Source organism: Misgurnus anguillicaudatus, chromosome 24 (assembly GCF_027580225.2).
Source record: "Misgurnus anguillicaudatus chromosome 24, ASM2758022v2, whole genome shotgun sequence".
NCBI lineage: Eukaryota > Metazoa > Chordata > Actinopteri > Cypriniformes > Cobitidae > Misgurnus > Misgurnus anguillicaudatus.
Genome location: NC_073360.2, coordinates 33,886,932 through 33,903,893, shown reverse-complemented (window position 1 = coordinate 33,903,893; position 16,962 = coordinate 33,886,932). Strand labels below are relative to the sequence as shown.

Below are 16,962 nucleotides of genomic sequence, written 5' to 3'. Positions count from 1 at the left end.
TGTTTTTTTTAACAGAAGAAACAAAAAAACTAAATACCCCCCCCCCAAAAAACAAACATTTGAACTACCATTTGATTATAATTAGTATTAGACCCTAGGATGGGTCAAAGATTGGTAGCAACATTAATTTTCATGCATTGTTATTTTTTGAACAGGGTCAAATTTTATACAAAACTCACACTTGTGATCCTAAGGCTAAAATGACACCTTCCCAAAAACTACTCTAAAATATCATACATCAATACTTTTTTCCACTATTAAATCTTTTAACACTACTTCTTCCTGAAACATACATGTCAAATATTAATTACATTTGTGGAAATTTAACCCTTTATATGCCAATATGTTAACAATAATCGAACCACATTGTTCGGCTGATGTCGTGAAACCTTTTGTGTGACATCGTAGCCCAGATAGTGACCTGTCCTGATTTCTCACTCCAGAGACTGAGAGCTGATTCATTTTTTATCTGTAAACACCGGTCAGAATGAGCAGCCCCACATAAGCCTGCAGTTTCTCTGTATCAAGATCTCTCCAGTCTGTGATTGTCTCCCATGTAGGTTTGTCATGGCCCCAATATGCTGCAGGATTTCATGCATCAGCATCAATGAAAAGCTTGAAGTCAGGGCTGATTCGGGCAGTGGCATAGTGTGTGAGCCCTGGGATCAAATCTCTGGCTGCTGGGAAGTAGCAGAGCGTCTCCGTGTTTGTGGGAGACCAGAAGATATTTCAATATTTGACATCCATCCTGCTGCCACTTCATCAATCTCCTCTCTGCTCTCACCTTCTGACAAGTCTTCTGAAGATCCTTCTAATGAATTAGACTCCAGCTGATCTACTTCTACCTCTGAGGCCTCCGTGTCGACCTCAGAATCCTTGGAGGAAGATGAGGAGCCATCCTCGCTCTTGAAGGGCATGATTGTTTCAGGAGCCTTATGTGTGCTGTAATGCCTTGCCAATTTCACTACTTCTGATATACTGTTCATACTTATAGCAGTGTACTTGCATAAACAACATGAGCGAGAAACAAAATGAACATTGATTTTGTTACGGTTCTGGCCTCTCATCGTTTTTATTACTGAATTAGTTTATAACGCAGATTGTGCCCTCCAAAGTGAGAAGAATTTGGATATGTTGAATATGCCCCCCTGCCCCACTCAACACCGACCCCACCCCGACATCACCCCCACCCCCACCCCCTTACCACTCAGACACACTTTTTTTACACACACACACACACACACACCAATTTTCAACATTAAAGGTTTATCTTTTCAGTAGCTATGCGGTCCGCAGAAAACAGCAAAAATTTTGACATTTTGATGAATGTGTCACACGGTGACGATTTCTAAGGGGGCAGAACCAAAGGTGGGGAAGATTGGTTCCGCCCAGAAGTGTTTCTACCCGGACGGAAGAGTGAAAAAAACGGAACTTCCGGTAATGCCGCGAGGTAAAATCCAGCCCGATTAACTTTTTCACCGCCAGCATTTTTTAAAAAGTTGCCAGCCAGCGGCAGCATTTTTCATGATTTTCACAAAAGTTTAATGCCTTCCAGAAAATGTTCTTCTTCAAATATATAAATATACAATATACCAAATGAAAGAACAGACCCTCTGCTTTAAAAAAAAAAAAAAACGTTTCATCCTAACTTTAGTAGTTCTTTTGTAATCAGCTTTTGTATATGGGTAGGTTTCTGCAAAAATACCACATTTTGAGCAAAAAGCAGAGATAACTCCATTTTTATGACGGACTTTTCATAGAGATCCCATTCAAGGCGATCTTTAAAACAGATACGGACATGCAGCAGCTTGCGGAAGGGCGCCACCTAGTGGATAATAGCGGTATTGCGGAAAGACGGAAATACTCGTCATTGGCGGGGAAGCGTTTTCTCTTGATTGACAAGATATCTCGTCAATGGCGGGGAAAGAGTTAAACGCAGGTGTGGATAATGAACGTAGCGGCTGGGGATTGGAGGATGTAAAGACGGAGAGGGATATAAAAGGCAGCCTTAAACATGAAGAGGATGGTGTTGTTGATTGTTGGTGTTGTGGTGGCCGTGTTGTGTTGACGAACCGTTCCGGTGTTGCAGAGTAAGGACCTGGGCACAGTCACGCTGGTAGCGGTAGGAAATTGTTGTTTACTGGAAACGAAGCAAAGGAGGAAACAGAGCCAGAGGCTGAGTATGTGATTTCTATGAAGATTTTGGAAATGAATGGATTTATGTGCATCACTGTTGTGTTTCGAGTGTTGATGAGGACCGACTCACCGTAAGTGCTGCTGGAGAAGATTAGAGCGGTGTATTTGAATACGGGCGAAGAGGATTTCATCTGTCTATAGGAGAAGGGAACAAAGGAGGCCATCGTTAACCATTGTGAGTACTCAGTGTCTGATACAGTGTGTATTGTGGAGTTACCTTGTACAACGTGTATTGTGAGTCTTCAGTGATTAGGTTGACCGCCCTACCATGTAGCAGAGTGGTGGGAGAGCCGGGAAGTGACGATTCTGGGGGAAGCAAGCGGCCGCAGCAGCGACGTATATACTACTGGCCCACACTAACAACGCCAACCGGTCCCAGGAACAATTCAAGGAAGATGGGGCTGTGGCCTTATTGTTCACATAGAGTTCTGTGGGTGAGTCTGTGCCTTTGCTGTGGGAGTACTCTTTGAAGTAGTGCAGTGTGATGCTGTGTTTGTATTGTCAGTAACCCCCTCCCTTCACTGAATTCGCCGTGGGAGAACGGGAGGCTGTGGAAGCCGGTTAAACAACCCATTGTATATGCTGTGTGTGCCCCCCCTGTATTGAAGCTTCAAGTGTAGCACTCTTTTGGTCATCCCTCGCATCTGGCCTGACTCGGTGAAACGGTGGTAAAGGACCTCGACTCACTAGACTGCTGTGAGTAAAACAATCATTAACATGTGCTTTGTGTGTATGAAGAACATCGTACTGTTGTAAAAAGGGTGGCGAAGATTCTATCTCACCTGTTACGGAGCCTCTTCAAAGGTGCGCCCCTGTCCAGTTCTCTGTAGCCGAGGTGGAAGAGAGGAGAGGGCAGCGTTCGGCTCGGCGTGACGGTGCTAGATTTCCCCCTTTGCAGTACCAGAGGCCTCTGGGAAGGCTGTACCACGACGCCTCATCATCTCGAGGTTCGGAGTGTATCTATCGATTGATCGAAGTGCAGTCACCGTAAGTCCACCACCCACAAGCAGTAGTCAATGTTGTAATTACCTGTTGAATGACCAAAAGTTACTACTAATCGAAGGAAAGTTGAAGAGATGCAGCTAAAGCTAACTTGCCTCTGCTTTATGTAATGAGCTGCCAGAGTCACCAGTGAACGTCCCAGTGTCTGCCAAGTAATCCTCTGTGTTACAGCTAAAAGCCTGCAGAAGGAGAGAACCTGAATACAATACCTGTGAAGTTCTTACCGTATGCCGTCACGCGCCAACGAGGTGAGAGTGAACGTCCCAGTGTCTGCCAAGTAATCCTCTGTGTTATAGCTAAAAGCCTGCAGAAGGAGAGAACCTGAATATAATACCTGTGAAGTACTTACCGTATGCCGTCACGCGCCAACGAGGTGAGAGTGAACGTCCCAGTGTCTGCCAAGTAATCTTCTGTGTTGCAGCTAAAAGTCTGCAGAAGGAGAGGACCTGAGTACAATACCTGTGAGATACTTACCGTTGGAAGTCTGTAGAAGGAGAGAGCGCCTGAGTCCGACGTCGGTGGAGAGCTGGAGTGGAGAGTCTGAGGACGAAGAGGGTGCGAACCTAGCTGTCAGAGAGAAACCTACCTGATACGACCCTAGGGTAGCGTCAAGGAACATACCGTCCTGTTACCGGAAAGGCCCCCAGGTATTCACGACACTGAACCACCACTTACTGAACTTGATTTAATCTGCCTCTTTTTTGCGTAGCTTAGCCATTTTAAGCTAATTTAAAAAACTGAAACCAAAATTCTAAAATGTATAAAAAATGACTAAACTTTGGCAAATTTAGGCAATATTCAATCATCACAGTCAAGATGGTTTAAAAATCAAAATGGCACAAAATGTCCCTAGGAACTCTTAAGGGTTAACATAATGCACTCAAAGCCATGCCATATAATGAATATCATGGCTGGATGGGTTGCAGGCACGACTTTCGGTTGCATTAACAATGTAGCAAAGCCTCTGGTAGGCTGCCTTACTGCTTAATGTAAATATTAATGTTACTGTAGCTCAGTGCTTCTCAATTATTTTCTGTCACGCCCCCCCCCCCTAGGAAGAGGTAAACATTTCACACACCCCCCCAACTCTCCGCCGCGACTGAAAATAGTATAATATGTCTATAAAATTACACATCTGCAAAACATTGAATCCTTTTTAACATTGAGAAAACACAAAAAGAAAACACAAAAAAAGAAATATCGATCAACTTACAACAAAGAATAACTTTATTAAGTTTATTTATTAACTTTATCAGCGTGATTGGGGTGTAATGTCTTTAAAAATCACTTCCTGAAAAAGTATTTTCCCTGGGGTCTCGCGCGCCCCCCTCGTGTCGCTTCGAACCCCCCCTGGGGGTCCCGCCCCACTATTTGAGAAGCACTGCTGTAGCTTAACTGTTAAAGCATTATGCTTGCAAGGTCATGGTTTCCATTCCCATTGAACACACATACTGTCTGCTGAATGTATCATTTGAATGTATTCTTGTTTTGGGTAAACATCTGTCAAACAAATTAAGTCTAACTTCTTCTTTATCAAGTTTTGTCTTGGTCATCTCAATGTCTTCCAGAGCTTATTTTAATTCCTAATAAACTGTGCTAAAGCTATTTAAAGTGTCATGATTTTTCTTAGTTGTGTCAAAATGTTACAACTAACCATTTAGATTAAGATGTATCAGCTTAAATGTCTTTGGAAATCATTCAATTTCTTTACATTGTTGTTATGAAATGTTCAACATCATTTGTGTGCTTCATCTCATGTCTCAAGAGAGAATGTGTTTCTGTAACTCATTGTTAGCAGTGCAAAGATTATGGGTTTTATCTTTTAGTATAGCTTATGTTGTAAGTCACTTTGGATTAAAGAGTCTGCTAATGCATAAATGTTTTGTAAAGTGCTTGTTTCAGGGTTGGCCTTTAACAAAAAAGAGTGAGAATGGCGACCCGTACTGGTTAAGACCAGTAACAGTTATTGTGAAATGTTTCTGTAAGATGTGTTATAAGAATTAAAATGAATATATCTGTCCAAATTCCCCCTGGATTACAAGTAGACACTATTTAGAAACAAATATTTGTATTATAATTTTTTTATTATTTAACCTTTATTTTACCAGGTAGGCACGTTGAGAACAATTTCTCATTTAAAACGGCGACCTGGCCAAGATAAAATGCAGAGTGCAGACAACAAACAGTTACACATAAATAATAAAGGACAAAATAACAAAACATTACAATATACAGATCTCAGTCAGTAGTCATGTTTGTTAGAGTAGAGCGTGCTTAGCATTTACCAAAGCATTGCACTTTAACCAAGTTAATAGACTGCTAAAGATAGTTCTGCTTATGCCTGCAGTGTTAGGGCGCAGTCACACCAAAAGTGCTTTAAACGCTTGCAAACGCAAGGCGCGACGCAATGCCTTTTTTAAAAAAAAGGGCAGTGCGCTGCAGCTTTTCATATTGCTAAGCAACCACCGAGTCAGCTGTCTTGTCAATCAAATATTGAAGCGTGAGCGCTCTTTTGCTGTAAACTGTCATATTAGCAGAAACTTTAAAAAGAGGACGCTTGCTCTGACCTTGTTTGAGGGTGAGAGGTGCACAAACACGCAGGAGAGCACTGTAAAAAATCCAATTAATGAAATGTTGGAAGGGCAAAAATATATAAGTTAAACCAATTTTCTTGTTTGGGCTTAGTTGAGTAGACATATTATTTTAAGTCTAGATAAATCTGTGTTTAAAACATTAAGTGAATGGTTATTTCCAAATTCAGTCAACATTCAGAATGGCTGTGTTGACTGAACTAATTAAGACAAATCTGGTCAATATGTGGACTTATGACAGCTATGTTTCCTGACAACAAAATGCTCATAATATTACTGTTATTTGGTAACAAAATGTAATTTTAAGAGTTGTTCAGGCGTGAATGTATGTGATTTAAGTTTAAATATGCGGTCGGTTAATATAGATAGCGTCTATTTAAAAATGTGCTCGGATACTTTCGGACGGAGAAGAGCTCCAGATGAGCTCCAGAAAATCACAGACACTTAAGTGCTCACACCCCGCCCAGCGCAGCCTCTCCTCGGCAAGCCCATCAGAAATCGACTGCTGGCTCTGATATCTCTGTGGCGTTTAAACATGCGATTTAATTCATTTTAATTTCTTATACTTAATAATAAAAGGTTTACCGGTATGTTTTAAATCATATTTTAGGATTGCACTTAAATGATATCGCTGTTGAATGATATTTCATATCTTTCACATTTGTTATAACTGGGCTGCGTACTGCTGCCTGCGAATTTGAACTTCAGAGCTGAAGGAGCGAGTGGAGAAATAGTCCCAATATCATAACAATCTTAAAACTTCTAAATATACCCGTGTGTGTACCGTGTGTGTACCCGTGTGTGTGCGTGTGTGCGCGCACGTGCTCGCGCGTGTGCATGTATGTATGTATGCGCGTGCGTCTGTGTATTTTGAATTTAAAATGTTATAAATCGGAAGGATCTGGATCACAGGTCATTTCATCTGAGATCAATCCGCACGCAACAGCTGGAATCACTTACTGATTCACACAAGGAAGGACACAATCAGCCGTTTCCTCAAGTTCACGTCAGGTAAGTGTTTGTAATTAAATGTTAATTTTAGAATATATTAATTGGCAAAGACGCAAATACTCGACGTTTTTGTAATTATATTTTTGTAAAGATATATTAGAAGTGTGTTATGTTATGTGACCGAAGTAAAGTGGAGCTATTTTAGTTAAGATAAAAAGCCTGGATATAGTGTTGGTTTACTGGACAGAGTTTAGAACTTGGTCTTTATTATAATTGGGACATTTTTACAAACAAACCTTATATAATACAATACTGGCGTGCATTTTGAGACAAAACAATAGCACTCATATGTTAAGAGATGTCAGTAAGTTATTTTAGTCAGTGAAAAGCCCTGTCCGAGAAAACCGCCCAATAGTGTTTAATGTGTGATGTCTGAGGGAAATTTGGCCTAACGTTAACGTTATTTAGGGAATAAAGTCTTTCACCGTCAAACTTTATTATATTAAACATGTTATTTATGTATGTGTGTGTGTTTATATTCCTCTGTTTATCAAACCAGAGCGGAGATGATGTGAGAGGCAGACCCGAGACATAGCGAGACAGTCTCCGCTTGGACTGGCTGAGGGAAGTCTCCTAAATGGCCCTGGAGATGTTCTGACTGACTTTGGAGGCTTTTTGGACTATTTTATGCGCTCTATTTAAAGAAGACTTAATTCTGTATGTTCAGTCTGTATGATAAGTGAATAAGTGAATAAAAAGCTTTTGTTTTTATGTGACTGAAGTTAATTATTTTGTTTACAACACCAGCATAAATTATTTGATAAATAATTTAAAAATGTTATTAAAAAAATCCCAAATAATAAATATTAATTGAAGTAACACACAAAACATTGAGTGAATACTTAAATTTTAATTGACAGAGTCTTTGCTGTAAGTTTTTAAAGATTCAACTGATTAAAACATTTTAGTTGAATGAACTATAAAGCTAGTTGAGCAAACATACTTTTTTATATTTGAGTCAAATTTGGGCCAACTAAAAAATATCAATCCAGGTAACACTTTGGTGACAGAAATTGAGTGAACGTAAAATTTCTGTGGAACTAGTTACTAAAAAATAATTCATTGAGCCAACAATTTATTTTTTACAGTGAGAGTGAGCGAGTGGAGTCCGGTTCTTCAAAGCAACTGTAAACTTCCCTCACCACAACGTAAGGCCCGCCTCTCCCCTCATTCGATTGGACAATGGAAGACCCGAATGACGTCAGGCGCTTCTCCGCTCTCAGCGCTCCTTCAAAAACGCGTGCGCGGCAGGCGGCAGAAAACCGCAAGGCGCTCGGCGCGCATAAACAGCGCGCAAACGCGCCCTGCCCATAGAATATCATTCAAAAAAGGCGCCTGCAACTGCCATAAATGCTTTTGGTGTGACTGGGCCCTTACTGTGTTACAAGTGTAAGCACATAACACCCTTCATGTGCAATCATAAAATAATGTACATAAGTGGGGAAAAATAATAATAATGAACAAATAGAATTTCTGTTTCAATTTATTTTATTACACCAAGCAGCCATTCATACTCATATAAGTAGGGTCTCTATTTTTTTATATAGTTTCTACACAGAAGAATCCACTAACACAGGAAATGAGCTTCACACACGAATTACAGAAATAAACACACAGTATCTCTTTATCTCTAACAGGAATCTGTCATTTTGCTTATTTCTTTTATGTCTGAAGATAAACGTATGCAACGATATAACACATTAGAACTACACAAGGGGATATAAGTTCCTCTTTTGTATTCTTGCTGTCATTTGAAAGTGATTTGAACTTTGCTAAGATGCTCACTGAGATCAACCGATTCTGTTTGAAGGTAAAACATTATTTAATCTGATTTTCAACAGGTTTTTAAATATTTGGGTGAAATGCATTCGGCGGTTTATTAACATGCGGTGCTTTTTAGTCATTAACTCAGACATGCAACAACAAGCATCGAATTTGTGCTCTTAAAATAAAACACTTACAGTAATGCTCAAAAGAAATAATGCAAATGTGTTTATTTTATTAGTTACTGAATATACTCTACAGACAGATGATGTTTCCAGAATCAATTCCTCTCTTTTTGACTGGTACGTTCAGTATTATTGAATATATAAAGTGCATTCAGAAAGTATTCAGATCCCCGTCACTTTTATCAATATTGTTATGTTGCAGCCTGATACTACAATCGCTTAAATATTTTTTTTTCTCATTCATCTACACTCGCTAACCCATAATGACTGAAAACTAAGTCTATTAATAAAAAAAACTGAAATATCACATTTACATTAGTATTCATACAAGATGCAAAAGTTCTGCACTCTAAAATAAATTTTATTAACTTTAACAGGAGATACAAATTTAGGTACATGCAAATGTGTGTATAGATAGTTTCAGCAGTAACAACATAAACAAACGGCTTTCGTGGAACAAACATAACTTTCAATAAACTTTCACAAATAATCAATAACAACAGAATCATTTTAGAGTAATTTATTTCTAATAACAAGCAAAATAAATAACAAGTAGATTACTTTAGCTCAAATCATAGCTAAAGCATATCAAAAACTATAAGCTAACATTAAAATGTGTACTATGTGATGCATACATTGTAAACTACAGATCAGCTGCCAAATCTCCCTTACGAAAATTAACCATGTTTTCTTTGTGGTAAATGTATAGTAACCATGTTTTTTGGTATATTGATTACTATCAGCAAAACCATGGTTTTACTACAGTAACCAGTAGTAAAAGCATGGTTAATTTTTGTAAGAGCTACATTCACGTCTCCCCTCGTCTTTAGGAAACCAAAACATTTGTTATTTTTGACGATGTATTTGTTCTAGTGTTCAGTTTAGCCACTAGTCAGACCATTAAAGGGATAGTTCACTCTAAAATGAAAATTCTGTCATCATTTTCACATCTTCATGTTGTTCTAAACCTGTATGCATTTATTTTTTCTGATGAACACAAAAGAAGATATTTTGAGAAATGATGGTAAACATTACATTTACATTACATTTAGTCATTTAGCAGACGCTTTTGTCCAAAGTGACTTACAAGTGTAGAAATAAAGAGAAAGGGAAATAGAGAAAGATAGTAAGTCCGTTATTAGGAAGTGAGGTAGCCTTATGGCAGAAGAGATGGGTTTTTAGCCGAGTCTTAAAGACAGCTACAGTGTCAGCAGATCGTGTCACGATTGGCAGATCATTCAACAGTTGTGGAACAGCTCCAGAGAAGGTACGCAATAATTTTTTTTCCCTTTTTGAGATGGCACCACAAGCCGTTGCTCTGTGGCAGAATGCAGGGATCAAGAGGGTACATAAGGCTCTATAAGTAAGTGAAGGTAGCTGGGTGCTGACCCAGTGGTGGTTTTAAGGCCAGAAGCAGAGCCTTAAATTTGATGCGAGCTGCTATAGGAAGCCAGCGACACCCATAGACATGAGGGTCGACAGGAGGATGCGGTGATTGACCGTGTTAAAAGCGGCAGATAGATTCAGTAAGATCAGCACAGATGATTTGGAGGCTACTCTTGCCTGCCTTAGGGCTTCAATGACTGAGAGCAGCACAGTCTCAGTGGAGTGATCGCTTTTGAAACCAGACTGATTGCTATCTAGGAGGTTGTTTTGTGTGAAGAAAGAGGAGAGCTAGTTGAACACCACGCGTTCAAACACACAGCAGATGGGGACCATTGACTTCCATAATAGGAAAAAATATTTTGGAATATTGTGATAAATGATAAAGAAAATATTTGATAAATGATGGAATGCACGTAGTTGATGATATACCCATTCAATCCCCTCATATTTTTTTATTAGCTGGAAGAAATCTGAAAAAGGACAAACCAAATCTCGGATCTTATGAGGTTAAAGCATTAACCAACACAACATTTTAGCTAACATAATTTTCCGGATGGGGATCATTGTCTAAACTAGCTGTGATCCAATATGTGTCTACAAAGAATGTAGTGTTTTATTTGTGCATGCACCAGCTGGTGGCTCACGTGAGTCATCACTGACATCAAACAAGAAGTACTTTACATTCAAGCTGTGCTTGAAAATAAGTTATTATGCCAGTAAAAACCGTTGTAATCCTGAAAGTATTACCATTTTAAACAAAATATGACAGTTAATAACTGTTACTGTTACTAAAATGTTACTATGTTTCTTTCTGTATATGTAACAGACTGCGGAACAACTTCAGGTACAGTGAAAACAATAGCAATATATGCCGTTGATATACATGCCGCCCAAAGAAAGGAAGGAACAAATATAAAATATGATAAATCTAAATCTCATTTAAACCCAAAGAAGAAGTTTTTAATTAATTGAAACATCCAATGTTTCCACCACGGCAAGAGTTCATCACTTTCTCAATACCTACACATTTAAGTTGTTCAGTGCTGTGTTTCTGTAAAAAGGAGAAGTGACATATCTCAGAATAGCTTATTTATATTTGGTAGCGTTTTTTTTTTTACACTAAGTGCATAGACACTTCGTTTATGTCCGCTGAATTTAAACCTCAGTAACCTAAATGTTTCTCCAACATACATGAGTTGGCATGGGCAACAACACTTAGCTCAGATGCCTTACATTTCTCTTGATTGTTGGTGAGACGTGTTGTGGTTTCCCTTTTCCTCAAATGAAACAATCTTCAGTCTTAGGTTTTGATTTCAAGAGATAGACTTTTACTTTCCGGTCAAATAAGAAGCCGAGCCTGCCCTGGTGAATCCCCCAGAACCAGAGTGTGGTCCTGGGAGGATCCTCCAAATCAGTCTGATTCTCTGAGCTGTGGCTTGGTAAATATATAGACCCCTTCAAAGTTTGTAAACATTGAATGACTATCGGGTGCGCGCGCAGCATGGGGTCAAACTGTTCATACCATCCAGGCTTTATAGTGTAATCTAACAAGGCTGAAAAATGATGACTTACCTCAAATGAAGTGAGCACTACAAACACAAGCCTCTTTGATATTTGCATTGTTCCAGTCTGCACGCTAATTGCTTGCAGCTGCAGATGTTGTATTTTTTTTGTTTTTGAGATTCTGCATGAATCGCAAAAACTTAAAGGAAGACCTGGTGCGATTTTCACAGCCCACAACGTAAGTAGGCATTTTTGACGATACCGAATAATACGCAACTCTATCTGCTGTAATGACTTTTCTGACCCTGACATGCGCAGTGGAAACTGCCTGTGACGTGAACCGTGAAGGGGTCTATAGGTTCCCCTCCATGCTTAAAACAATATAGGATTTATTCAGGCTTGTAACTTGAAGAACCACATGACATTCCTCAGACCAGTGTCTCTGTCCCATGACCTATTTGACTCTAGGCTATTCCTTATACTCTGAGACCCTCTGTGACCTTTGACATGAAACATGAAGACACACAGCTGGGTTGCAATAGCAATCCCATGGCAAACTCCTGACCCACACACAGCATAACACATGACACAAATACTGCATAACTTCATGGTAAACAAATTGCATGTGATTATAATGGTAAACTCATATTCATGTAGATTAGGATTAAAATAAACTTCTTCAGACGTTACACCTTTAATGGACTTAAATTGATTGGAGATGATTTAGAAAGGCACACAGCTCTCTATAAAAGGCCTCACAGCTGACAATGCAGTATTACAGCAAAAAACAAACCTTGACGACAAAGGGGCTTATGACCGGGTGTAGGCCAACACAGTGTGAGTTCAGCAATGTTTTGAATAAGTGGCAACTTATATTGTACGAGTAAATCGAATCTGATGTAAAGTCAAAGCTCATGTATTGCTCACATACAGTCTATATGTGTTACAGACACTATTTTCTAGAAAGAGAAGAAATTATGCTTCAATAATCCCTGAACACATAACAGAACTTTGTTCCATCTCCACATAGGATTTCTGGAGCTTCCTAATCTCTGATGATTTGACCTTGAAATGTAAATATAATGTCTGAAATGTGTACATTTCAATTTCAGTTTTATACATTTCCAGATATTTCTAAAATTCTGTTTTCACTTTTTCATTATAGTGAGTATAGATACATTTAAACAATTGTACTATCAGGCTGCAACATAACAAAATTGATAAAATTAAAGTGGGTCTGAATACTTTCTGAATGCACTGTAAGACTTCATCTTAGTTAATTTGTATATAATGCATCTATAACCTGACATGAAAATGTTTTTTCCTGCAGTTCTTGTGTTCAGTTCCTCAACTGATTCAAATGAAAGTTTTATAAAAGTTCCAGAAACAGAACAAACAAAATCTGAAGGATCATGTGTCACCATCTCCTGTACTTATTATCAAAGACAAGATCAAAACTTGAAACTTCTCTGGTTTAAGAATCCAGTATATGATCAAAAGGCAAGCATCTTTATTGGGACTATTGTATATAGTAACACAGATGATCGTAACCAGTCAGCAGGTTACTCGAGTAGAGTCGAATACATCACTGATAAAACAGAAAACCCCAGAAACTCTTGGATAAAATGTGATTTAAGAATCAATGATCTACAGAAGACAGACAGTGGAAATTACAGCTTTAGAATCATTGGCTCAGACAAAAAAAAATACATGAGCACACCTATTAGTCTCACAGTTACAGGTGAGCAAGGATTTATTTTACTGACATTCATTTCTTGTTTTCGGAGTAACATTTATATTATAAAATATTCCACATTTTTCAAATGAAAATCGAGCATTTGAATGAAAAGTTTACTTAAAAGGAAAAATCTGTCACATATTTTTTATTTATTTATGTCATCTGTATGTTGTTGTTTTTGTAAAGTATCTTTATGCTGTATTTAGATATTACTTTAAGATTATTAGGTTTAGATTATTCATTTATTCAATAACCTTTCACTCCATATTTTTTTGTAATTTCAGACAATCCTTGTAAGGTGAACATTGATTCATCAGAGATTAAGTATTCAGTCAAAGAGTCAGATAATTTTACTGTTCGCTGTTCAACCTCTGTTTCCTGCTCATCTCATCCTGAGTGGATTCTCCATAAACCAGGAAAAAATCCAGAAATAGTGACGTCATTAAATAACAGATACACACAGAATAAAGAGGAAAAAGAAGGCAAAAAGATCACCAGACTGAAATTCAATACAACATGGGAAGATGACAACATGATCTTGTCTTGTCGTCCAGAAGAAAGTCAGGACAGCTGCCTCACTAGAAATATCACCCTGTCTGTTGAATGTGAGTGTGTGAGATTTACTGTTAACTATATCCTATATCCATATCTATTCACAAAATAAATCATAAAGTTCACTTTAATCTATCTACTTTAACTCTGTTTTTGTTTCTAGATGCACCAAAGGAAGTAAAAGCAACAGTGAGCTCTGATAATGTGAAGGAAGGAGATTCTGTTACTCTCTCCTGCACCTCTAGAGGTCGCCCTAATGCCACCATCTCATGGTTCAAAGAAGAGAAGGAAATATCACAATTGGCTGAGTGGAGACTAGTTAATGTTAAACCAGAAGACAGTGGACAATACTACTGCAAAGCTGAAAACATGCATGGAAAAGCAGAATCAAATAAAATTTCTATCAATGTTAAGTGTAAGTCTGGTTTTAATTGAGATTTTAATAAAAGTATAAATATATTATTCTCAATTTTTGTTGCTTCAACCAACACAGTCTCACGGGAAGTCGTGTTGTGGTAACGAAAAGTTTTGATTGGTTTGTTCGTGTTTGATGACGCGGGTTTCCGCTGTTTTTCGTGTCTCTGGGGACGGGTGTCTTTTTCGTCCTTCCCGGCGCGAGTTTCTATCGGTGGCTGTTCGTGTCTGTGGCACGACTTTCTTTGTCGCGTCATTTTGTGTTTTGTTTTCTCATCGTTGTTTCCTGTTTTTAAATCATTGTCGCTTGGGGTTAGGGTTAGATCCGGGGTTTGCGTTAGGATGTTATTTTTGCATTGGTTTCTACATGTTTTTCGTCCACTTTTAAAACTATTCTCGCCTGGAGTTGGGGTTAGAGCTGGGGTTTGGGTTAGGAAGTCGCAGAAAGTGATTCTAACCCAAACCCCAAGCGACAATGGTCAAAAAATAGAAAACAACGATGAGAAAACAAAATATAAAATGACGCGATAAAGAAAGTCGTGCCACAGACACGAACAGCCATTGATAGAAATTCGTGCTGGGAAGGACGAAAAAGACATTCGTCTCCAGAGACACGAAAAACAGCGGAAATTCGTGTCATCAAACACGAATAAATTAATCAAAATTTTCGTTACTATAACACGACTTGCCGTGAGACTGGGTTGCTTCAACAGTAGTTATGAATGATATCTCTCATTGATAAATAATAACATTCATTTCTTGTGTTTGCACATTGCATTTTTCAGATGGTCCAAAACAAGTCAGTATGACACCTTATGTTAACATCAATGATCTCAGAGAGGAAGATGAGCTGAAACTGAAATGTTCAGTGGAGGACAGTAACCCAGCAGTCAATCAGTTTCAATGGTTTAGGTATAATTACCAGTTACGGCAACAAACCAGTCGGACATTAACCATCAGTGGAGTTATACCAGAGGACACAGGCACTTACTACTGCAAAGCAGGCAATGGAATAAAACTAACAAAATCTAATGAACTCTATGTATCTGTAAAGTGTAAGTAAGATGTTATACTTATTACTAATTTATTTTGAATGTATTATTATTTTAAAGAGGATCTGAATAGTCATGTAACCTGCATGAATATATTTAATATTTACTTTAATAATAATGTCTCTACTTACCAGCAAGTGATATTTATTAATTGACTTATTTCTTACAGATTCACCACGCAAAATTCAAAGAGAGGGTGAAAGATCAGTAAAAGTGGGCTCCGGGCTATATCTAACATGTTCAGCTGATGCAAACCCTCCACCATCCTCATACACTTGGAAACACAAACCTGCAGTGATGTCTGAAACATCTCCTCTCACATTCCCAATAACATCTAGTGTGTTAAACATTCATAGTGTGACCACTGAACATTCAGGGATGTACACATGTTATGTTACCAATGCTATTGGTACAAAAGAAAAATCCATAAATGTTGACGTGCTATGTAAGTCTATTTGTTTAGACTTTTCACTGTAAGAGCAAATAAGGATGCGTTTTTATGTTAAAAAATGCCATATTTTGCTTTTTCTACACGACTTGCTTCAAGATCAACGTTAATTTCTACAAGCATATGATTTAAACATTTTACAAATATAAGAATTTCGCAAATACACCACTAATACACATCGCATGCTTCCTAAACTATATAGATCCCCCTTCTACACTTGATTTGACCATGAAGAGTGAAGTGAGAGAATATGATGTGATCTCAATTATCTGCAAAGTGCAAAGTTATCCTGAATCACAGCTGACAGTGACCGGACCCTCAGATCTCAAAAACATTCATACGAGTCGAATGAACAGCACTAAATCTGAAAACATGTTAAAAATCGACCTGAATATAACTGAGTCAGATGCAGGTGTGTACAGGTGCACGGCAAAAAATACAGAGGGAACAAAATACACTAAAAAAGAGCTGCAGGTGTTACGTAAGTATTATAATCACTTGATATTATGTGTCTGCCCTAACAAAATAATTCAAACAGTTTAAGGGTAATGCATTGAGTTAAAATTTCTTTATTTAAACCAATGACTGATAGTTACTGAATTATACAGAGAGACTACATAATTTGATTTAAAAGTATTACCTCAACTTACAAATGGTGAATTTAATTCCCTGATTTTTCTGTCAGATGCACCTAAAAATGTTAGCGTGAGACCTGATGGAGATCAAACGATAGGACACAAGCTGACTCTTGCATGTGACTCTCGATCTAATCCAAATACATCCTCTTATGAGTGGAAGAAATTCATTAATGGAGAATTAAAGACAGTTGGGAAATCACAGAAACTCCACTTTCATTCCCTGAACATCAGTGACTCTGGTCAATACATCTGTGTTGCTGGGAATGACATCGGAAAAACAGAATCTCCACCAGTACATGTCAAGGTGAAATGTAAGTAGTTTTTATTTTACACAAACATGCTTCATGACATTTACAGTTTGAATTGCGTCTATAGGCTTATCCAATTTTCGACTGCTGTGGTCTAATAAATTGTGTAATTACATGCATGAATGTGGATTATACGTAAAGTTTTATCTCTGTTTTCTTCAGATCCCCCAAATG

The 16,962-nt window shown here is 38.2% G+C and overlaps 1 protein-coding gene across 2 annotated transcripts in view; it reads left to right on the top strand.

Moving 5' to 3' along the window:
• The first annotated feature begins 8,493 nt into the window (after positions 1-8,493).
• Positions 8,494-16,962, top strand: part of LOC129438462 (B-cell receptor CD22) — a 28,005-nt gene continuing 19,536 nt past the window's right edge. For both annotated transcript variants that reach the window (XM_073863439.1, XM_073863437.1), the window contains exons 1-6: positions 8,494-8,610; positions 8,806-8,866; positions 12,969-13,379; positions 13,661-13,981; positions 14,092-14,343; positions 15,128-15,397. In XM_073863439.1, the coding sequence (XP_073719540.1) occupies positions 8,578-8,610; positions 8,806-8,866; positions 12,969-13,379; positions 13,661-13,981; positions 14,092-14,343; positions 15,128-15,397 (1,348 nt within the window). In that variant the 5' untranslated portion in view covers positions 8,494-8,577. The remainder of the gene's footprint in view (positions 8,611-8,805; positions 8,867-12,968; positions 13,380-13,660; positions 13,982-14,091; positions 14,344-15,127; positions 15,398-16,962) is intronic.